Here is a 24,676-nt window from a genome sequence, read left to right on the forward strand (position 1 = left end):
CTTTGGTAAACATAAAGCTTTTTATCCATTTGTGGATAAGTCTCAGTCTGGGAAGAGGGAAGCTGCCATTTTCTTCCTTACAGCAAGCAGGACTTTGCACATATATTAAGTCTAAGATAGAAAAGCTGAGTTGTTAAGGGTTGTTTTTTGTCTTTGACTTTACTTACTTCACAAGTTTAGAGTCAACCAGAGGAACAGAAAAGCTGTTTTAGGTTAGAGAAACAAAAATGTGTAGCAGAGTCTGCTTTCAGTCTGCATCATTCATGTCTCTAACCAAGCCGTTGCATGATCTCAAAAGAAAATGACTGTCCTTGATCCTATTTTGTTGTAATATATCTGCATCCTGAACACTGTTAAACTGTGGTCCTTCATATGCTTTTAAATTTCCAAACCACAGTGCATGAGACATACAACACAAGCAGCCTTTTCTGACAGTTTGCTCTGTTCTTGCAAGAGAATATACAGTAGTTATCTGTCACTAATAAATTTTAGTTTGAATCGGTAATTAATTACATTTTAGAAGTTGTTGCAAGCCTCTGAGTTTAAATGCTGATTTACAGTTTACAGGCAAAAGTGGGTAATCTAAAGTCTCTTTTCCATGTCCAGACCCTAATAAATTTGTCCGTTCCCTTCCAGATCTGTAGCCTTATGAGAGGAGGTATAGCAGAGCGAGGAGGTGTGCGTGTTGGCCATCGGATCATTGAAATCAATGGACAGAGTGTTGTAGCAACACCCCATGAGAAAATTGTTCACATTCTCTCAAATGCTGTTGGTGAGGTAAGAGCAGGCAATGTGTCTAGGCTCTGTAACGTAGTTCATGGCTGTTACCAGTAACAGACAGTGAAAACCAGTAAACAAGGGGTGTCCCTCAAGGGACCATGCTGGGACCAGTACTTTTTAGTATCTTCATCAATGATATAGACAGTGGGATTGAGTGCACCTTCAGCGAGTTTACAGATGACACCAAGCCCAGTAGTGCAGCTGATGAGCTCAAGGAAAGGGGTGTCATTAGAGGGACCTTGGCAGTCTTGAAAAGAGGCACATGTGATCCTCATGAAGTTCAACCAGCCCAAGTGCAAGGTTGGCAATTTCCAACACTGATAAGACTGGGGAATGAAGGGATTGAGAGCAGCCCTGTGGAGAAAGACTTGGGGATACTGGTGGATGAAAAATTGGACATGAGCTGTCAACGTGCGCTCACAGCCCAGAAAGCCAGTCGCATCCTGGGCTGCATCAAGAGAAGTGTGGCCAGCAGGTCGAGGGAGGTGATTCTCCCCCTCTACTCTGCTCTGGTGAGACCCGACCTGGAGTGCTGTGTCCAGCTCTGGGGCCCCCAGCACAAGAAAGACATGGACCTGCTCGAGTAGGTCCAGAGGAGGCCATGAAGATGATCAGGGGGCTGGAGCACCTCCCGATGAGATGCAGGCTGAGAGAGTTGGGGTTGTTCAGCCCAGAGAAGAGAAGGCTTTGGGGAGACCTTTTAGCAGCCTTTCAATGTATAGAGGGGTCTTCTAAAGAAATATGTTGAGGGACTCTTTTTCAGGGTGTGTAGTGACAGGACAAGAGGCAATGGTTTCAAATTGAAAGAGGGGAGATTTAGATTGGAAATAAGGAAGAAATTCTTTCCTGTGAGGGTGGTGAGACGCTGGAAGAGGTTGCCCAGAGAAGCTGTGGCTGCCCCCTCTCTGGCAGTGTTCAAGGCCAGGTTGGATGGGGCTTTGAGCAACCTGGTCTAGTGGAAGGTGTCCCTGCCCATGGCAGGGGGTGTTGGAACTAGATGATCTTCGAAGGTCCCTTCCAACTCAAATTCTTGCATAATGCTGTGATTCTACCTCTATTAGCCTGTTGCTATTCAAATCTAAAAAGGGGAAATGAAAGCAAGCCAGCACACCATTTCTTTTATTATTTACCCATAGTTCTTCTATGTTTTAGAAGAACCCTAGTCTGAAAATATGAAGTGTCCACAGCTTTAGATGGGTCACTGATAGTAAGCATAGTGTTTCATAAAATCTGCGCCTGCAATACTTCAGTAAGACTGTGGAAACTCTCAGGTTTTACCTTAACCTTCTGTCCTGTATGACCTTAGCTAGTTCCTTCACCCATGTTCTGTTGTTGTGTGCACATTAGGAACATTGATTAACTTGCCGTATTTCCTCTAGATTCATATGAAGACTATGCCAGCCGCCATGTACAGACTGTTGACTGCACAAGAGCAACCAGTTTACATCTAAAGCCAACACCTCACCGTCACAATGTGCATGGAGGATGTTTTTCCTCGTTAATGCTTGTCTCTCTAGTGCTGCATTTCTGTGTTTGCAGAGACATTTCTTTCTTTCTCTTTCTCTCTCTCTCTCTCTCTCTCTCTCTCTCTCTCTCTCTCTCTCTCTCCTTCACAGGCAAAAACACACTGTCTCACTCCTCCCTCCCTTTTTCCTCTTCTCCCCACCATTTTCCTGTATTTTGGGAAGGGGCAAAATATACCTATGGGACTACTTTGGTTGCATCTTTTTACAAGTGAGACTTCATGCAATTCCACCTGCAAAACAGAAAAACAAAACCAGCATTGTTCACAGCAGGATTCACAAAGAAGGTTGACTCTGCTTCATGCTGCATGATTGTTTTTGGTTTTGTGGCTACAATTTGACAAACTAAGTAAATTAAATGGTGCTGAATGAAAGATGTCTTTACCAAACAGGTAGAAGTACAGGATGCGAAATGTTGCCTTGGATATTCTGCTTGTGACTTCGCTTTTCTTGCCCAATTTTCCCACAGGCACTGAGCTCAGTATGAAAAGTTTATGTCTGTAGGGAAAGTACAGTACCAAAAGGATAGTTTTGCCCTCAGGAAGAATTCCCTGCTTATGAAGACTCAGTGAATGCTGCTGTTGTAAAATGGCCTGTCCAAATACACACCTTTTAATTCCCTTCTGTCATCAGTTCTTCATGGTAGTAGGACCCCAAAAGGTACTCTGTGAGTTACTCAACCATGTTACATTTGCATTACTTACACTAAGTACTTTGGGAGGCATTTTTAACAGCTGCCTCTTCCTCTCTGCCCCCAGGTTTATAACTCTTTGTTTTCTTCTACTTTGTTTTTAAATGCAACATGTCTTTTATAGTCCCTTGACTATTTTAGAGGTTAAAGGAGGGGGGGAGGATCTTTAAATATCTACAAGAGAAATAATGAGGGGATTTCCTGAATAGCTACACATTTTTCTAAGCTCTTAATTCTGAATTTGGTGCACACAGCCGTGTGTGCTGGTGTATATAGACATTTTTAAAATTGTGCTTGCTATTTATGAAGTTTGAATATAAGAGATCTGCAGACTATTCTAAGTAATTTTGTTCTCTGAGCCAATTTCAACGTATGTTTTTGTCCAAAGACCTGTCTAATTTTGTTGACTTTCTCTTTAGTTCATGATATAGATAATGGTGAAAGGGATGAGGTGGGGATAAACTTATTTATTTTGTTATATAATTTAACTTGTGATCTTTTTTCCATATGTATGGCACTTAAAGGAGATATGCGTGTACTATATGCACTTGTATGAAGATGATAAACTGTAGAGATGTATGAAATCTAGGATTTGATTGGCCTCTGACTTGCATGCTAGATACAAAAGGGGGAAAAGTGGTTGGGTTGTTTTGGGTTTTTTTTTTTAAGAGCAGGGGAAAAAAAAAAAAGAAACAATGGCTTTTCTTCCTAGAGGAAAAGTCTCCATTCTCTGTAGTTACTTTTTACCAGGTCTGTATACTGGTTTTGTATGCTGAAACTGAACCATGCATTTAGTCCAGGCTAATATGTTGATTTCTTTTAAAGAAGCAGTTTGTGCTGTGTTTTACTGTGATAGAAAGGCTCAGTGAGATGAAAGCAAGAGCAGTGTTAATACTTACCTCTGCTACCTGACTGATGCAACTACATAGTGAATGAGTTGTGAGAATATTGTTTAACTGTAGACATCTGGTTTATGATCATTTGAACTTTTTTCCAGTACTTTCCATATATATAGTAATATATGTAAATATGATATATAACCATGTACAATTTACAAGATTAGATACAGTGCAGCCTTTCCGTAAGTTGCCTAAGGAAACTTAGTGAACTCTTGAAGACACAGTTAGCATGCTTCTGGTTCCTGCTGTGTTTACAACCTCAGCTTCACTTGTGTCTGTGGTTCTGTCCAGCTCGTGTGGTTAGCTCTCACTGGGAAATGATGACGAGACCTGAGCATGCAAATGTGTTTAGAGATGTAAAAACTGTTTCTTTGAAAATCTTGCAGCAAAGATTCTGTGAAGTTACTGGCACTTGAGTGCTTGAACAGTTCATGGTAAATACGTGCTTAACATTAAGCAAGTGAATGCTTGCAGGATCAGTCTAGCAAAAAATCTGTTTCTCAATTACAGCATGTGCTTAAGATTTCTAAACTGGGAGGTGCATAGTGTATGCACACTTTCAATAACAGTCTTGTAAACAATCCCATTTTACTTTGTAAAGGAAGTTTCAAGAAAAAGTTGGCAATTCTCTAGACCGTTGCAGCAGTTTGGTAGATTATGTGTGTGAATTTTTAACAGATTCAAAGGAACAAACTGCTGGTTTACACTCCTTCCTCTGTGACAGACCTGAATCCTTTTTCATCCTTGCTGCTTCATACAGTCTAATTAACTCTTCAGTGTTTACGTTAAGGATGAAACATCCCCTTTTTTTTTTTTTTTTTAATTTTTATTTTTTTTTTTGGCAAGCTTCACACATTTGTTTTGAATCTTGTTTGAGTTTGAGACTCAGTTAGGATTTCCAGGTTTGCTTGCTTTCCTTGTTGTCTAAATGAAATGTATTTCTGAAGACAACGAAGTGGTTGAGATCTCTTGTACATATTTAGCACAGTACCTAGACTATGGAGTTGTACTGTTGTTCTGTAAAGAGGGTGAATAGAAATTACTGTAAAGCGTTGGGAAAAGTATAGTATTGTATTTGTAACAATATTGTTCTTTGTAAACATTTAATGATCTCTATATATAAATATAAATACATATATAAATATATGTGAGCCTGGAATGTTGATAATGCACATCTACTGAATGTAATTCCTTTGATGTTTTTTGCCACAGGTCTCTGACCTCTGTAACGAAGCTGCAGTGGTTTGATTTGGAGGGGTGGGTAGGGGGCAAAGGAGTGGGGGTTTTGTTTTGGGTGGGGCAGGGTGGGGGATTTCTGGCCAGCTGTTTTGTTGTGATGTATTTACTGTGCTACATTCCTTTATTTAACACAGCGCTAATGTCTGTAAGATTTGCAACAATAAAATACGAAACAAAAATACCTCAGACAAGGCTGAGAGTTTGCTCGTACTGATCTAGGGGCTGGCTTGCCAGTACTGAATGCACGAATGCTTGGAAGTTATCTGAACTTCTCTTTTGCCACTTAGTCTGGAGTAACACTGTATGTGTCTCTGCAGATGTGAACCAATGCTATTGACTTTATTTTTAAAACAGCATTATTATTGGGTAATAAACAACACTAGTGCTCCTAAATGAAGCTGATTCCTTATCTTAAGGTCGCATCCAGTTTTTATGACGTGAAATGTCACCATGTTTGCATCTTCCAAAAATGTGTTATTTCAAGATGCCTTTTCTGTGACAGAAATAATGTCCTATTGTCTGAATAACTTTAAATATGGGGTTTTTTCATAAATGAGGCCTCACTAAAAATTCTTTACACTTACTGTCATTTCTGAAACCACTGTTTTTCTTCAAAGATCCTCAGCATGGTTTATTCTTGAAGACCTAATACCATTTGAATTAATAAAAAGTAGAACTGTAATGTATCTGTCCTTAGAATGAATCCTGGAACTGCCTGTGCTGAGGTTAAAAAATGCTTGTATAATGAGAGAGTGATTATGAAAAACATGAAAGTCAACCAGCAAAAGCCAACAAAGGAGCATTTCTTCAGGTGGGGCTTCATAGGTTGTCAGGAGTACTTTGTAACTGCAGAAAGGAAAACACACGCCCCAGTGGATTCAGAAGAAAACTAAACCTGGGCCTTCAGCCACTGAGTGGCCATTCATAGCATGAAATACAAATATTACCAACATGGGAGGATGAAGTATTTCACCTTATTTACTTAGATGACAGATTGGAGAAATTGTGAAATGTCTGGTAAATGGTGCAGCAGACAGGCTGAGCTTGCTTTTGGTGTTTCCCTGCGTGCCACTCTCCATCCTCCCACTTATTACTGTTCATGTTAAAGCTTTACATTCCAATTTCTGTATTAGAAACTTTTCTGCGTTTCAGTGGATAAACCTAAGTCTGACTATTCCTTTAGCAGTAGGGATATGAATCTTACAGATTGCTGTCTTCACAAGTGACATTCTTCTTGCCCTCCCCTCCAGTGTTTCAGTGGTGTGGATCCACACTGGGAGGATGAGTAGACCCCACCCCACTTCAGCACCCTGTAGTGCCTTGCAGGCTGGAGAGGTGGTGCCGATGATACTCTGTGGGGACTGAGTGTCTGAGAACAGGACTGGGATTGTGATTTAAATAAACGCTAAGCACGGGAGCATATGGTAGCAATCCTGACCTGAAGAACATTGTACCTGGAGGGGTGGGTAATCCACATGTCAGTTAACCTGGGTAGGCCCAGGCCTGTGCTGTGCTGCTCTGTGCTTCTTGTACAGCATGGCCTTCAGGGAAAACTCTTGGCCACAGCATAAATTCTGCTGGTGGGTGACAAGAGAGGAGCCTGCAGGTAGTCCCCGTTTGGTCCTGGTAGTGACACCACTTGCGTGTCCTTGCCTTTATCTAGAAGCACAGCAGTAAGTTCTGACATGAACATCCTTTCTGTTTGGCAGTAGAAGTGGTGAATATAATGGCTCAAATGACCAAAATGGGGTAACCCTTGCATGGTTGGGGTCTGCACAACTTCTTGCACCCTGACCTTATACCTGTTCAATGCTGCACAACTTTGGGTTCCCAGCATCCAAAGCGATATAAAATTAGCTATACTGTCCTCTTTCTTTATAGCATTAGTTGTAATAAATAGCATTTTAAATGAGACTTTACAGAATCTGAGTGCGTTTCTTACTGGGATAATAACAAGCCAGCACCTCCTGGGACAAAACACGTATACTTTGGAGTTTTGGGTTTTGTTCTGTCAGTAAGGCAAGAATAATGTCCTACCATTAAGTGAGAAGGTCACTGAGCCAGAAGAGCTCTTCTTTCAGACAGTTTGTAATTTAATTACAGTTTGCAAATCAACAGCATGTATATGCTGCTCCTTCTCTAGAAAGGCATCTTCAGGCAAGACCATGGAAGTTCAGGAGATGTACTCTGGTAGCAGTGGGGAGACAGTATGAGAGATTGCACTGAATTGGTACCCCTGTTTTAGAATGAGATGGTCTGGGACTAAGAAGGCAGCATCTCACCCACTAATAAAAAGTCACTTTAATCCTTGCATGTTTTAAAATTGTTGAAATAGCATCAGGTGTGGTAAGTGACCCTTACATTATCTCTTGCTGAGATTCATAACACCACTAATAAAAAGCAGCTGGCTATGGTACTGTGTCTCTCAGCACCTGAAGATCATTAAATTAAAACTTGCTGCATTGTTTGGGTATATGGGTAACAAATTTTTTTGAAACTTGCAATGTTACTGTTCTAATACCAGTAGAGAACCTTAATTTGTATCTTGGAAAACTACTGTTTGCAAGAGCGTTATGTTGCAGTAGATTTACTTCCTATCTAGAAAGTCACAGTCAGAGAGCGGGGGGGGGGGGGGGGGGGGGGCAGGGGCGGCTGTAAACTCACGGCAGTAAAGGTGGGGTACTGGGTGTAGTGGCTGAAGGGGCTGGGCACTAGTGGACAAAACAGAGTCCTGAATGATGCAGAATCCTCGCAAATAGCAAGGACCTGCCTGTCCAGTCCATAGCCAGCAAGGCTGTCAAATCAATGCTGCAGAATAGAGCACAGCCTGACTACACCTGCTTGGTGTTCAGGCCAGTCTCCAAGAAACAGTGGAATTCCAGTATTTTTTTGACACCAACTCAGCTACAAAATTTGCAGACTCCTAACCTGACGTCAAATGCCTCGGGTTGTGCATTCTCCACATGAAGCAAGACTGGTTACCCATGGTGCACCCTGGACACAGACCCTGCTGTCGGCTCCCTAAAACACTTCCCTGGGACAGGGAACAGGTCTTCTAGAGTAGCCTGTGGTAACAGAAGGGTGAGTATTGTTAAGAATAGTTGATGACTCTGAATATATATTTTTTGGTAGCTTTTCTTCTGGTGGAACAGGTGCTGTTGCCATACTGCTTCTCTTCATGTCCATTAAAGCATGATGCGCTAAAAAACAGGTTGTGGTTTGTGCAGGTGACTAAGGAAACAGCTTACCTGGGTTAAACACGTGATTTATAGGTTTTATAAATAACTGTGGCACTCATCCTGGAGTAATTACCCAGTCAATTAGAAATAAAGGGCTATGGTAAGCAGGCAATTTATTGAAATCAGATTTTTTTTCTCTCCTGTTACCTGAAACATGTAGCTGTCCTTGGAAGCACTGTCCAACAGCTGATAACTTTAGCTCAGGTTAGTCCTGTTGCACTGGGATAATGAGCAATTAACTGGATTGGAATCTAGTCTTCTGAAGCACAAGCTTACATTGCATCCTGACTTGGAGCCCACGAACCTTTGCAGACTTCTCCTAGGAGGGTTGCAGGGAGTTTCATATATAGAGTGTGACAGCGAGGCAAGAGCTGTCAAGAGCTACTGGAAGTACAGTTTGCAATGATGGGGTGTGCATAATTTTCCTCTTCCATAACCTAGTTTGGAAGAGCAATGATTAACTGGGAAAAGAAAGCTAATACTGAAGATCTGAAAGAACTCCCACTTAAGATCATGCATGTAACAAGAACAGTTGGGAGTTTTAAATGTGATGGCATTGCAAAATACGTAACAGAGCTGAGGTAAAAGCTAGCATAATAAAGCAGTGTGTTCTTCTCGTGTTTTCTGTCTTCTCCAATAGAAACCCCCTCAATTTTTACTTGCTCTGCTCTTCTAGGAGCAAAATGTACTAATATGCCAGTGGTCTAGCAAACTCAATACCCCTAATGTATTTCTTCTACTAGACAGGCAAAACAAAACACCAATTTCAGCACAGAGATAGGCATTTTATTTTATTCAAGTTACCATCTTTAGTGAGTCAAGCCATACTGCACAGTTTCAACTTCTGAACAAGCTTAATTAAAACTGACTTTAAAGCTTTCTGGTTTTCAGGGGGAAGGTGTTTTAATAATTTTTGAATGAAGCTTTATTATTAAAATGGCAACAGGAATATTTAGCCATCCTGCTGAGACACAGAAGGCTACAAATAACCTTGTGAATAAAATTTGTGTGCCAGACCCCAGTCTCTCAAAATACTTACTGTATTCCACGTTAGCAGCACTGATATAGAACAGAGCTTAACAATCTGCAGCCAACAGCTTGAGTCAACTGGTGTACACATCTGTTTATTAGCCAGCAGGTATCAACTCATGGGTCACTACGGCCTAGTGGTTAAGATTGCCAAGACAATGTTAGGTAGCCACCTGCACATCTGCAGAGGATTTGAGATGGCTGTCTATGTGCTTCTAGCATGGATAGCAGCTGGTACATAACAAGCACTTCCACAAGGAAGTAACTTGCTACGTGCCAGAAAAAAAAAAAAAAAAAAGGTCACTGGAGGTACAGTAATGCACACTAGATGAACACTGGCATTGACATTAGCCCTGCTCTCCAATGAGGTACAAAGTGCACACATGCAGTAACTGTCCTTGTCTCAACCCAATAAATGAAGACATTGTAAGCTGCGTAAAAAAAGCAAACCTGTTCTAAGCAGTGATAGGCTAGAGATGCAACAGGACAGCACCATATCACAAACAGACTAGTTGGCCCCAAGAGCCCAAAAAAAGGCCAGCTTGCATTCTGCTTAACAAGCTTTGTAGAACAAGCTTCCTCTCAGGAGTCTGAGGGTAAGGGTATAAAAAAAAAAAATGGATTATTTACACACTCTTCCACCCACTTGTCAGAGATGATTTTCCTGTGCAGTATGTATGTCTGACAGAAGTGCTCTACCAAGAAATAAACAGAAATCAGCTCAAAGTACAGTTTCCCTGACAACACCAATGTGACTATAAGGCCATTCTTGCTTTGCTCTCTAGCTCCTCCTCTCTGCTGCCTGATCTTCATCTGTGGTGAAAGTACTCAGGTCACCCCAGCTCTCCAGGTACGGCAATCCAGGGTGCTGTCTGAAAGGTAACACACGGACACTCAATGACACGGCATGTCAGGTATTGCTTAATAGGAATCTAAATGTTGTTTCCTGTAGAAGCCATTGGACTGTAATAACCTTCAGGCCAGTGTGATAAATCAAATTCTCATGAAGAATTTTTTTTTCCACCCGTTTCTCAAATTCGTTGAGGCTTTTATTGCCTGTAGGCTGCAATGGGAAATCTCACTCTATCTGCAGAGCCTAAATTGCAATCTTTGATGTATTTTGCATAAGAACTCAAACCAAAACCAGTTGTAACAGTAAATCACGTGTACCACGCGTGAATCAACTCATCTATCCAAATGGTCTGTAAGCTACAAAACATTCATTTGATGAAGTCTGTTAATGTCTGAAACTTCTGAATATTTATTCCATTAATGTAAGCACATATTTCCTACTTTCTGCCTTTTTTCCCCCTTTAGTACGAGGTCTTATTTTTATCCTGGGAGCCAATAACAAAAAGGTGCTTCTAGTGGGGTTACATAAAAATTTCCTTGTCAGCCTCCATTCCTTCCAATTTATAATAGTAAATGCTTTATAACATCTCTTCCTTCTCCCCTGCCATGCTCAGTAAAATACTGTCATGTTATTTAGAGTTCATGATTCTACCACAGAAGACCATCTCCTTCAGCTTTTAAATACACACATACCCAGTCCTCTGAGAACCTTGCTGGCTGTGTGATTGATGGAGCAAGACACATTCATAGCTGCACTGCCTCTCACACACTCCCTAATAAAACTAAAGTACCAAAGGAAGCTAACTGGGTTCAAAAACTTTGACACACAAAGTGGAGTGGCAAATGTAAACCTATACTCCCAAACCAACACCAGAGGGTTTCCACATCACCCAATAACTGCAAGTAATAAAACTACCTGCTCAAGGAAGGTGGCACTGGTGATAGCTTCTGCCACATGTTTCTCATCTGATTTTAAAACAGACTTTATGTTTTCCACCAATTCGTGTACGTCAGGGTTCATGCTGCAGGAGGACTGCTCCAGGATCCACAACACAGGCCGTTCAGTGTCTGCATAAGACTTGCCGTCTATCAAAGATTGGGGTCTTCCTCTCAAAGCTCTTATTTTCAAACTCTTCCACAAGGTAATGCTGCAGAGTTGTGGTTTTACTTCAGTCTGCATTGAATCTTCACAGCTGAGCACCAGCCCTGAAGACAAAGGTGAAATAAAACAAACAATCCACTTGGTTCACAGTACTGTTGTTCAAGAAGCATCTCCTGAGATGGCAATCCTGATTCAGTGATGATGCAGCACACAGTTTAACCACATAAAACTTAACAGTCTGGCATGGTCAGGGCAGCACGCAAGGCTCACTCTGTGTTGGATTTACACTAGAGAAAATGCCTGTAAAATAGAGTCATACACAGCTAAGGTTGAGAGCCTATCACCTGTCAAAGGGTCTGCAGGGACATTTTTGGGAAAGCTATTTGCCATCGGTTCCTCTCTTTTGCTTCTCATCTGAATGGAGCTGAAATGAACCTTGAGTGTTGATTTTAACATACAGTTACACAAGACACTTTATACGTTAAGTAGAGCTTGAAGGCTTTTATGATCTCTCCTAAACTCTTTGTAACTTTCAGTACCAGTCAAGAGGGCTAGTTACAAAATATCTGCAAATAATTGCCTGTCAAGCTGCAAGCTAGTAATACTACAAAGTGGAAATTTAATGGGGAAAAAAAATCCAAACAAACCACTATTCAAAATTACTTTCCAAGGACTGAACAAGGGGCAAGAGGGAATCAATTCCACTGCCTTTGGTCCAAATAAAAATCCACCACCTTTGGTGTAAATAACAACCATCAATTTTTGTCCCTGTTAAAAAAATAAATAAGAGCACCTACAGGTTGTTCAAGAAGCACTTTAATGCTGCCTTTACACCAAACACAATACTGGGAGGAGATGCAAACCTTTCCAGCGAGAAGAGCAGTAACTAACTTGAAGCAACTTCCATTGTTCTGTTGCAGGTGAGCTCCCTTTCTGCAGCACTTGTGTATTTAACTCTCAGGTCCAGTACTGAACAGACCTAACTTCAGTTACACCAAGCCTGAAGCGCCCAAATGCTTCTGACTGATAGAGTCTCGCTACAGCAGAAATGCTTTGCTTTGCTTTCGCAACTACAAATAGGCTCTGTGTCATGTACCTATTGCTTCAGCAGCAGATTCTCTTGGGTGCTGTGGTGGAAGTTGATAGGAGGAAAAGAGAAAACACATGATATAGCAGAGACATAGAAACATTCTACAAACTAATAAGTATAATCCAGATAGGCATGATCACAATATTCAAAATAAATTGTTGTTACTCACATGACCACCCTTCACTTACATTTTGTGAGTGCTAATGTCTATCAGCAGCTAATATGGGGATCCCAATACCCTCTAATAAAAGCTGCAAGACTTTTGACTAGTAGACTTCTTTCAGACTGTCAACAGAATCAAGGACTCTGCAGTCACACTAGCATGCTGTTTTCCCACAGCAGCTGAATTAGATCACTGACACCAAAGTAGCTGCAACAGACTTCATCTCTCCGCTATGGGTTTTTTGTGTTGAGTTTTTAGGGTTTCTGATGCTATGAGGAGCAAGAAAAGGGGTGCAAATTTATAGGCTGATACCAAATACCCAAGCTAATTTTGCTCCCATTGACAACTGCCCTTGCTAGCTTTTAGATGCCAGTGTACAAATACACTGAGAAATCACATGTGCGCCCTCCTCCTCACCTTCCACCATCCGTCCCTCCTCCCTGAACCAGCAATACCTGCTACAGACCCTGTTTCCAGATGTGAATGCCTAAAGAGCAGCAAGACTAAGGCTCTGAGTGGAGAAGATCTGGCAAAGCACAAACTGTTGTAACACAGGTACTCTGTTAGGAGACAGTAGCTGATTTCTGCAGGTATGAGGTTCAAGGTACTAACCTTCCAACAAATGTTCATTTAAGGACTCATTATATAAGCACCGATAGGGAAAATCAAGTCACCTTGAAGCAACCGGCAGTGCAGCACAGGGTCACTTCCAGACTGTCTCTGCAAGAGATTGAAGACTCCCTTGTGCACGACCTCTGCAGGCAGCCGGCTAGCATCTGAAGGCGAAAGGCTCACTCTGCTGGACGATTCAGGAATTTCTTTACCTGAGTAATCAGGAATAGTAAAGATGAAGGAAAAGTAGTCAGAACAAAGCAGATCTCCAGAAGACGCTATTAGAGATTATTACTGATTTTTTGGTGACCCCCGCCCCAAAATCTGTAATTATTGGGCACAAAAGCCTAGAGGTGCATGTATGTGTGCATACACCCATAGTCACCAGTACCACTGGTCTAAAGCCTGCTTGAACATTTGCAGAAACCTGTTCAGCCTTATGCAACTGGAGTAGCAAAAAAAAAAAAAAAAACAGCTTTGCCAAGTATAAACATGACCTTAAACTACCTGATCAGAGAGAAGGGAGCTACAGTTTTGTGGAGAGAAAACTAAATATCACAGAAATCCTTCTGCATATAAGCAATTGTACCAAGATACGGTCCCAGAGGTCAGTCACTGTTTGCAATTAGGTAGCTCATAAATCAGTCACCAGTGCCTATAAGGGAATTAAAAATCTTGTTCCATGAGGTTCTTTATCAAAATAAAGATATTCCTGAATTCTTGAGATACGTTTCATATTTACAGTTAATCAACATTCCTCCTTTTCCCTAAGGTGAAATTACATGCCGTGGTTCCAACTGCCTTTTAATGAACAGGACAGGATGAAGCTATGTATGTCCCACCAAGCCTGGTCCTGTACCTCCTGGCACATTACAGAAAACAATGTTCTTGCTCATGCAAGAGGAAAAACCAAAATTAACGTAGTCTTTTGCTCAGAACATGGAAAATGTTTGTGCTGCTACTCTAGCTGCTACTCTAACAGAAATGTGCCAGTGACTGTGGCATTTGAGAAAATTAAGGCTTGGATGACATGTACTTGTTGAGCATAGCACCTTATCTCCCATGCAAATACAACCTAGAATCTCTAAAGAGAAGAAACAGTGATACAACCTATAAAAAGCAGATACCAGCCTGGGTATTCAGGAGGTAGGACCCAGCAACAAAGAATGGCAGACCAAGAATCAAGCAGGACTAAAGAATCCATCAGCAACATAAACTTTTTAACACTAGTGGAGTTGGGCTAGCAGTCAGTCGTTAAGGTAAAGTGCTGCTGGTGCTCCAGAGAAGTTGGTTGGTTTTTTTAACTACTAAACCAATGAATGAACCAATTTCACGGTCTTATGATAACTCTTCATAATACCAATGTTTCAGATGTCAGAGACATAACTGGAGTAAGCTGTTTTGTATTGGAAATGCATACACCTGGCATGTGATGATACAGAGCAACTGTTAAGCATTTCCAGCCACCAGTAGAAGGCTGCATGCCTTCCTCCTACTGTCGGCAGGGTAAACGCCATTTTGCTTGACAGGAGTGCTTTTGAAGTCAGCAAAACCATTTTAGCTGGCACAGAGAAGCTTAGAGTCCCTCCTGCAGACAGCAGCCAGGACTCCTCCAGTTCTGCTGGCAGAGTGCACAGCTTTAACTTCCATCCAGAGCAACACTTAGTTGATCAGTTCTGATGATGGCAAGAGAATCATGGCATCATACACAAATACCCTGGCATAACAGACTACCAGCATAAACCAAGAGTTCAGCTTTTATTTATAGACTATTACTCTACACCAGCTGAGAGAGCCCATGGAGTTACTCTGTCACAATTCCAACATTTCCCCTCATTTTGTGTTTCCCTCCTGCTGTGGTTTAACCCCGGTAGGCAGCTCAGCCCCACACAGCTGCTCACTCACTCCCCTGCCGTGGGACCAGGAGAAGGGCAAAAGTGAGAGAACACATGGGCTGAGATAAAGATGTTTGGCAGAGGTGACAGGACACAGACGGGTGTGGAGTAAAAAAAAAACAAAAAAAAACAACAAACCAAACCAAAGACAAAGAAGTGATGCAAAACCAATCGGTCACCACCAGCTGACTGATGCCCAGCCAGTTCCTGAGCAATGGCAACCCCAGAAAACTCCCCCCAAGTCTTTATTGTTGAGCATGACATCATACAGCATGGGACATCCCTCTGGTCAGCTGGGGTCAGCTGTCACAGCTTTGTCCCCTCCCAGGCTACACACTGCAGGTGGGTCATTGTAAAAGATGGATCAAGCCTCAACGCTGTGCAAGCACTGCTTAGCAAGAGCTGATGTGTTATGAACATGGTTTTGGTCACAAATCCAAGACAGCACCATATGGGCTGCTATGAAGAAAATTAACTCCATCCCAGCCAGACCCAGTACACCTCCCAAAATATAAATAAAGGAAGAGATACTGCTCAGCATATTTCCTTTCCTTAAATTCACTGCCCCTAGGAAGCCTTGGCATCTAGAAGAAGCAGTGTTTGTTTTCTTCATTAAGATGCTCACTTTCCTCTTTACCTGAATTTAACAGCCAGGCTGAGATTTCAATGCCTCTTTATAGGCCTCTTTATTAAAGGACAAAAAAAAAGAAAAAGAAAAGATGGACAAACCAGTTAAAAAGATGCAGAGGAGGGTACAATTTATCACATGTGCTCAGGTCTGCTTGCTTGTAAAGGAAGTTTTTAAATACAAACAATACCTCAATCAATGCCTCATCATAGTTTGTTGGTTTTTTTTAAAAAACTTTTCTGACTCTCCCTCACAACAGTTGCATTTTCTGTAGTATTCTTTTCCTGTTTCCCATTCTCACAACCTTAAGCAGTCACCATGTAGCCTCCTGTTTGACACCCTATTTTTGTTTGTGCGCAAAACGCCCAGAGATAGCAACAGCAGTTTTGTAAGTAAGAAGTCCTTGAGAATTAAAGTTTTTGCTACACCTCTTCTGAATTTCTTTCTGGTTAGCGCAACTGATAAGATATCAGAAGCATCCACGTGCTTGTTTTCAGAGGTTTCAGGTAGACCGCTAGAGCATAAGGAACTTTGAAAGATTTGTTATTTGGCTAAAGTATAGTTTTACGTAAACAATGCCACCACTTACTAGGGACAATTTCAACTGATAAACTTCACACCAGAGTTTTCCTATAGCTTGAGAAGTAGGTTGGCAGAAGAAAAGTCACAGTCAAATAAAAGATTTGGGGCTTCCCCTGCAAGTGTCTTTCCTTTCTGTATTCTCATGGTGTGAATACTGTGCAGACAGGCACATAGCCATCTGTTGCACAAAAGACAATCTGCCCCATAATGGCAAGTTCAAACAAAAATTAGAACAGATTTTCACTGGGGCCGTACTGCAAAAGCTGCCTGTGACTTACCTGGGAGCTAATAATGTTTAATAGCAAGTGTACACCACAGCAAAAGATTAGGCCGAAAACAACTTGGAACCATTTCTGTGGTTTTCTAAAACTGCTAAGAAAAGCTTGATGTGGCCTCTACATGTAGTCTAGCTACGTCATGTACCAGTATGCAGGAACTATTTAGTAGCTCTTCCAGTGCAGGCTGAATAATAGAGTAATTCCCAATTTTAGCTCAACACAGTACAGCATTATTTTATCCTTTTCCTATTTTCATCAGCCACAAAATGTCAACAGGCACCATCATGTACACAAAACAAATGGAAGCACTGGAGCTGGGCATCATTTCTTACAATGTATGGACGTAGAGTCAACAACTAACTTGTAGATTACTAAGAAGGAAATATATCTTTCTTTTCGTATCTTAGGAGCAAACTTTTTATGCATTTTAAACATTAATCCCTGTTCCTATGGCCCAAAACAATCATGATTCTGTTTCCCTGGCTTGCAATATGGTGGCTCTCTTTCGAAGAAATAATAATGCTGCTGCTACATTAACTCATCTGGGTTAAGTAAAACTGTTCTAGAACAAGTTTTAAAATGTACTTTTTTACCTTGAGATGCCTGCCTGTCACTCACTTCTCCCAAATCAACATCATCCACGATAATTTTTTGTACCACACCTTCCTGGAAAAAAATAGAAAAGTTGAAAAAAATCACAAGCCACCACCTTTTTTCCAGTACTTCAAGAACTGCAACATCCACCTTAGAAAGTGAACACTTTTGCTTAACTGCACAGTGATTATGTGATATGTGTTTAATTCCACTGCAAAACCAGACTAGTGAATGTCTAAAATTAATGTTCATGACCCAGGTCAGCCAATTTTATCCTCTTGAGTACTTCCTGGGAAAAAGCACCTGTCTTCTGAAAACACCAAAGAAAAAGGGATCAGTGAGCATGGTAAAACCCTGACTTAGTCCCACATGGGAGGAGTACAGGTGCAGAAGGGAAACAGAGAAAGGAGGCAGGACAGGGGTCCTCTAGAATAACCAGCAACAGGTGTGCTCCACAGTGTATTTTGCTCCTTCTCCCATGCCCAGACAGTTTTCCAACTGGGGAAAACTTCAGTTCTAAAGGTAAGCGATTAATTAACATCTTCAGTGAAATTTATAGCAAGCCACATTTGTAACCAAACATACTCTCCTGCTGTTCTGAAATTAAAAGATACCTGACTTATGTTTACGATGCCTCAGTGCAACCTTACCTTCACAGCAGAAAACCAAGTTACACCGTAAATTCCTGTGTGCCATACCTGCTCAGAGCTGTTCTGTTTCCACTGAGCTTTGTAAGCAGGAGGTGGGTCCAGAGGGCAGAGCATTTCAAAGGCTTTGATTTGCCCTCCGTAAATACGGGTCAACGGAATCACATCAGAGTCAGGCATCCTGCAACAAAAAACACTGAGCAACTCCATCGATACAGTTTTCCAGCCGCAGGAAAACATCATCTTCTGCCAAACTCCACTGGCTTTCCTGTGCCAGCTCAGATTTTGGGATCTCAGTGACAGCTAATGAACTCACCAAGAGCTGCAAGAGATCTTCCCAGAAGATGGCAGGAAATTGCTCCTTAGGAGATGCCTCTCCAGTGTGTTCACCAGAGCTTCAAATGTCTTTGGGCAGAACTGTGTCTAGCAACCCATTTCAGTGGGGTTTTTTTCCACAGAGATTCAGTTTTGTTTCAAGAGATTCAAATACAGGTGGTCACTCAAAATGCAAGAGCCTAGCTCTGATTTGAGAACTACTAAATTCTTAATTACATCTGAAATTCAAGATACTTCTGATCTCACATTTTATGTTCAGATACAGCTACACAGAAAAAGGCAAACTCAAACTCAAGGCTATTTTTGTGATGATGCTTGACTAAGAATATTATAGTTGATCTATTCACAAAGGCTTGTATGAGGCCTCATGGTTAACCTTACTTCTCTTTTGCTGCATCATCTTCCTCTTAGGAGGTAGCTCTGAGAGGGAAGAAATTAGAACATTGCCTGGAGAAAACTCTTTTTGGCAAATGCCGACTTTGGTAACTTAAGCTTACGTTACCCCTTTAACACCAGGACAAAACATCGTGGTCGATAGCAATCTTCAGAGAAGTCTGACACAAAGCATCTCAATTTTTCTCTGCTTTTTATTACATTTTAAATTGCTGATTTGATACTGAGCAGGAACCCCAAGCAACACACAGAAGCCCACGTGTTTTGCTCTCTGGACCCATGCCAGGCTTACAGCCATCATTAGTCCATGCGATCTCCCTACAAAGAAAGGTTACACAAGAACAAGTCCTTCCTCCCAGAGTTTAGGGCTTCTCTGGACACTGGCTGTAAAGAACAAAAATAACTGTGAAAATTATTTTCTTGCAAGCTGAGAGGAAACGACAGAGTGAATGGAAACACCTACTGAAGGCTGCTTACAGATGAAAAGAATAAAACTTCCAAAAAGAGAATTGGGGAGCACTTTTTGAAAGACTCCTGTCAACATAATGGAGGTAATGCATGGAAAAACTTGAGGAACAGAAAGAAAAGATCTTGGTAACTGGTCATTGCTTTTCTAATCTTAAAAATGGGGGAAATACAACACGTTAAAATAGTTTTTATTTTCAGCCTATTTAATCTGCCTCTAAAAGCTTCAGAATAATTTTGGAGTACAATAGAGATTGATGCTCCATTGACACTACTTCTTCACGTTTTTCTAGTATGTTCATGCTGAGCTTACATTCAATGTAGGCCACAAAATTTTATACTTCTTGAACCTTACTTTTGTTTTTCAACAAGCCTGATCTCGCCTACCCAGCTCAGTCACACCTTGAAAATTAATGTTGCAACCAAGAGTTACATTGTGTTAAAACTTACTAAAGAACATGCAATTTCCTTAATCTCCTTAAGTCCCTTAATATTAAAGTCGTTTCCAGGATGCGTACATTTGTCAATACGCTTTTTATTTCTTAATTTCCACTCCCTCTTTTTGTGTAACCAAGGCGAATCCTTGTGTTAGTCAAAAAGACAGCAGCTTATTGAAGTCATGATACAGGAAGACAGGCAATAGGAGTCAAAGCTTTGTCAAGGAGCCCCACTGCCAAGTGACTGCTCCAGACTGTGGGGAGGCTCTGTACAGCTGCTGGTAAGCAGGACACTGAAGGGGGAAGGCACATCCTCGGCCACCTCTCGCCAACCTTCTGCAGTCACATCTCAGCTGAACAACAGCATCAGGGCTCTGGCCTCCTGGAAACTTTAGTGTTTCAATAGCAGGAATACACTCAGTGGTTAAGAAACAACTGTCAGCAGCATATGGGTCTGATTTGAGACACATGTTGAATTTGAGAATACATGACTTGGATAAGCAGATTTGCATTTTGGCAAATGCCTCTAGTCCCCAAATGGTAGGGGACCTGGGTAGATTTCTAGACCCCAGGTGACTTTGCTGCCCCACATGGATCACCTCTTCCCTTAAATTCACAGGCCTTCTAACCTCTTGTATTTTATTCTTTAAATGGGAACTCAGCTGTAACTGTTAATGTTGCTGTGCCAATACTGAAAAATAACTTACTTGCTATTTCCTTATTTATGAAATAACAAGATTAGAGGTAGAAGTTGACTAGACATTTTTAATGCTAGTTTGTTTTTTCTACCACTAATTAAGACAAATGAAAAGTTTTCCCATGAACAAATGATCAAACCAATTAATTGGCTTTGTGAGCAGTGCCTCCAGCTCTGCAATCTAAAGGCGGAGGAGAACAGCTATGCGTTCCAAACACATTCTTGGCACATGTTTTGATCCCCACAGTGTTCCCTTTCTCAAAGGGATGTATCTCTTTTGGAGTCGCCACAGGTGCAGTTTGCAGACAGTGGCTCACAACTGTGGATGCAGTTCCCCTCACCCCCCTTTCCCACAAAGGTTTTGGATGCAGGGTCTGTGGGAGCTTGGCACAGAAAGCCAGGTCACAGATGTGGCATGGAGTTTAGGCCAGGCAGGGAGGGGAGGGAAAAGTGCAAGGAGGCCGACTGAGAAAAGGCCAGGTCCCATCTCAGATGCTCCTGCTGGACACCCTGGATCCAGCCTGGGGTGAGTCATATTTCCTCATCTGCCACGAACAGAGATTAAGTCTGTCTGTCACCACCTTCTGCACTGCTGCATAACTACCCTGAGCACCTTGAAACAAGTAGCCTGACTCCAGAAAGATGTCACCATCACTTAAATGTTATTATCAACATGTTTTAACACAGTCACAGGCAAGGTAGCTACCCAATATTAGACCTCAGAAGCCTTTCATATATTGTTCAGTGGCCCCTACCATGCTGAAAATAGACAAAGAAATACTGCTGCTGGGAAGGTGATAACCATCTAGAATGACATGCCAGACAAGGAACAGCAGCCCCATTTTAAAGCAGGGTAACTGTGACACACATATTTCAATAAATACCTAATCTTCCAAACAGATCAGTAGGCACACCATTCTGTTCTCATAACTAGCTGAACCAAGACTCACATAGGATGTTTTTAGTAACGTTTGAATTCAAACAGTTTAGATGACTTTTTCATTCTCAAATCTATTCCTGTGCCATGGTACCATTTCCTAGGTAATCCCAGGATCTGTAATTATCTTTGCAAGGACCACAAAGCCTTTAAAGTCATGCACACTACTGCTGATGAAACAAACTAAACAGTCCTGCACACGGCAAAAAGCAGCAAAAGTAAATTGACACAGTCTGCTTGAGCATCATGATATTATACGTATAAACATTGTGTGTTCACAGCAGAATAATGCAGCCCCACCTGAGTCAAACTAATAAACAAAGCTAACCTACAAGTTACTGTGAAGAGTGTATAACAACCTGCAGAACGAAGAATGCAGAATAACCACCAAAACCCACAAGTTACCATTGAATTGCAAGAAATAGACACACTAGTAAGTTCCAGCACAGCTAAGAGAGCTGATGCTTAATGGACAACCTACATGATTTTTACCCCTATTCTTCTTCAAAACAACACAAAACATGCATCAAATTTAGATTTTAATACTTCACACCACTAATTATACCAAAGGTGGCAGCCCTCTGCAACATAAAATTTTTGGCATGTTTTCTCTTACGAGTATGAGAAATCATAGACCTATGATTTTATCTTCCTCCAAATCCTTCTTCCCTCATCTTTGTAGTAATGAATTCTAAAATATAAGAAAGGGAGGGGGGAAGAGCTTACAGTGACTTGTGACTATCCTCCTTTTCTTTCCAATACATGAACTCATCCTCCCATGTTCACTCTCACTCCTCCTCCACCCCACAGCTGCCACTGCAATAACATCAGGTGCGAACGCTGCCTGATCGCTCGCACCTGACTGCCGCAATTACAGTAGTGATTACCTGACCTGGCAGTACTACCAAAACATACCTTTCAGTCAGCCCTAACTGCCAAAGAGGGAGAAGGTGAATCACTTATGTGGGGGGCCAGGCCGCCATTCAGGGGTCTCTTGCACAAGCCTTGCCAAGAGGTTGCGCCTGGCTTTCTGTCACTGCCCTGATCTGCCCCTGACAGCACTGCAACAGTTGTCAGCCATGTCAGACTGCTGTATTTCTCTTACCCAGAAACAGTTCCTACAGAATCTAAAGGGAAAACCACAAAATTATAAACCCCACCTACACTGTATTTATGCTGCCTCCTAACTCAACAAGTTTTTTCTTCCCTTTTTTTCCCTAAAGTCACCAAACTTTTTCAGTTAATAAAGATAAAACAGTCTTAAAAGAAAAATTAAGGTTATGAAATGTTTCCAAAGACACTAAAAGAAAGGAAGAGAGTTTAGAGGTTTACCTGCAACTCATTTGTGGAGTATAAGAACAAAAAGTTGCAAAATACGAGGGAGGCGGCACAGGTGGGACAAAATCATCAGGATCCAAAATACTGTTTTGGTCTTCAATCTGAGATTCGTCCTAATCAAATGAAACTTCTGTTAAAAATCTTCTGGAAAACTGCTGAACTGTGTAATCTAGTAATACTGTTAGTACCACTGTTTATAGCAGGCAATGCCTTGCAGTCACTTACTACGCAGGATCTTCTTGCTGTAATAATGTGCCAGTAACGCTGGGCAACCACTACCAAGGAAACTGTGGTGCTGAGAGCACTCAGGACACAAAGAGCAATGAGAACTTTCTGGAGAACATGAAGATTATGGAAATTAAAAAATTAAATCAAGGTATTTGTAAATATTATAATAACAACAATAACAACAACAATAATAATTAATAATAAAAAACAAAACCACAGAAAACACAAGGATGACCATGACAATTACTTCTTATAAACTTATGTGATAAAGTCTTTAGGACAGGTAATCTCCAAGATTGCAGTAATTTGCAAAAGCTTGTTTTGCCCTATTGCGTGTCCTGACCGAGAGATACAGAATGGTTTAATACTGCTCAGATGTGATTTATAGTCCACCTATTCATCCAAGAATTATAACCTTCCTCTTAACTTTTCTGTGGCAAATACAGATGTGAGATAATCGCCACCAAATAAATGTTAAAGCACTTCTGCATTTGAAGATGCTGTTTGGAAGTTGTATTTTAGCAGTTTGTAAGCTAAGAAAGGCTGAAAAGATCAAAAGACCAGTGAAGTCATCAAATCATTAGCTAAAATTCACACCATATTTACCCATGCAATCTTGTCTGAATTCAGCTGTAGTTTTGGTTGCACAAACACAGAAAGGACAAGAACTGCATATTGGATCAGCAAAGCACTGGTCAAAATCCAGAGATGAGGGAAAAAGGAAAAAAAATCCTGTTACAAAGCCATAAAGAGCTTCTGACCAGTGTGGAAGATCAGAAAAATACGTAATTTTTCACAGTAAACACAGCAGCCACCTCAGCACTGCACTGTTGCACAGGCGCAGACATTATCAAAGCAGTCATGTTAAGCAGTGTGAGCAGGGTACCTTGAGAAGGTGGAGAGTAGAACTGCACGACTTCACATGGTAGAGCTTCAGCGCAGTCTCTTCTGTGCATTCGGCACCACTAAATTCTTTACAGCAGAAACAAATCTTGTTTTCACCCACATCCACCTTTAAAAACACAAAAACTCCACTTTTTAATTTATTAGCTGTCTCATGCAACACTCTTATCTGCATAATATAGAGCTTATGTGTTAAACTATACCTCTGACCGCAAAGCAGACTGGAAATACAGGCTCATAAAATGAAATTCATAGAGTCTGGTATGTCAATATTAATGTATTATAAAGCTGTATTACACATACTTATTTGAAAGGAAGCATTACTGATAAGCTCAAGACATTTAAATACAACTTAATTGTACTCAAAGCTGCACTGATTACTAAGCAATTTTAGTATCCATGCTCCTTCAAATGGATTTGCTTTCTTTGACTGATGTGTAAGCCACTACATATGAAGTGTACATGTTTTCTTTGATTCAAGAGTACATTTTGCATCTCTTTGGATGGAGTGAAACTCACAACTATAATTCCAGCCCGGTCAAATCAGTAATAGTTACATCACTGTTGGTTGTAATAGTACACCGCTATTGGTTGTAACTTTCAAATTAATGTTGTCATCTTAGTTTTCAAGTGGAAATTCAGTGTTCCTGTACCTAGACATAATTGGATTTTTTAGCTGTCAAACTCTAGAGTCATAGTGTCAAACGTCTTCCACCTACACAAACCACTCTGCAGAATAATTTATGATTTCAGGAATGCATTTCAGCTGTAGCCTATGCTTTCAACCACAGAGGGCTCAGAAATTCGTGAAACATTTAACATCTTGTCTGGAATAACATTAGCAGTTCTCAGTGCTGCTTCAGTACATTGATATTGGCTGAATCTAGATTGCCAAGTGCTTGTAATCTTGGACTCTCACTGCAATACACGTACTGGCATGTTAAGGAACGAACAATAGCTTTCTTGAAGCAATCAAAGATCTTTCCATTAACCCCTGAAGTCATTCAAGCCTTTACACATGATCATCTTTATCACCAAGTGACCCTGTATCCTTCAACTTCAATTATTCCACAGTTTCCAATTCATAAATTGATATTCT

General features: G+C 41.1%; 2 protein-coding genes across 3 annotated transcripts in view; one reads left to right on the forward strand and one right to left on the reverse strand.

Annotated features, from left to right (window-relative positions):
• APBA1 (amyloid beta precursor protein binding family A member 1) overlaps window positions 1-2,231 on the forward strand; it is a 36,501-nt gene extending 34,270 nt beyond the window's left edge. For both annotated transcript variants that reach the window (XM_086479357.1, XM_086479358.1), the window contains 2 exons: window positions 637-777; window positions 2,160-2,231. In XM_086479357.1, the coding sequence (XP_086335483.1) occupies window positions 637-777; window positions 2,160-2,231 (213 nt within the window). The remainder of the gene's footprint in view (window positions 1-636; window positions 778-2,159) is intronic.
• A 7,890-nt stretch (window positions 2,232-10,121) lies between these two features.
• ENTREP1 (endosomal transmembrane epsin interactor 1) overlaps window positions 10,122-24,676 on the reverse strand; it is a 28,323-nt gene continuing 13,768 nt past the window's right edge. The window contains 8 exon segments of the mRNA XM_086480087.1: window positions 10,122-10,293; window positions 11,143-11,458; window positions 13,282-13,431; window positions 17,196-17,268; window positions 17,895-18,024; window positions 22,441-22,559; window positions 22,672-22,779; window positions 23,561-23,686. Coding sequence (XP_086336213.1) covers window positions 10,122-10,293; window positions 11,143-11,458; window positions 13,282-13,431; window positions 17,196-17,268; window positions 17,895-18,024; window positions 22,441-22,559; window positions 22,672-22,779; window positions 23,561-23,686 — 1,194 coding nt within the window.

Source organism: Leptosomus discolor, chromosome Z (genome assembly GCF_034619465.1).
Source record: "Leptosomus discolor isolate bLepDis1 chromosome Z, bLepDis1.hap2, whole genome shotgun sequence".
Taxonomy (NCBI): Eukaryota; Metazoa; Chordata; class Aves; order Leptosomiformes; family Leptosomidae; genus Leptosomus; species Leptosomus discolor.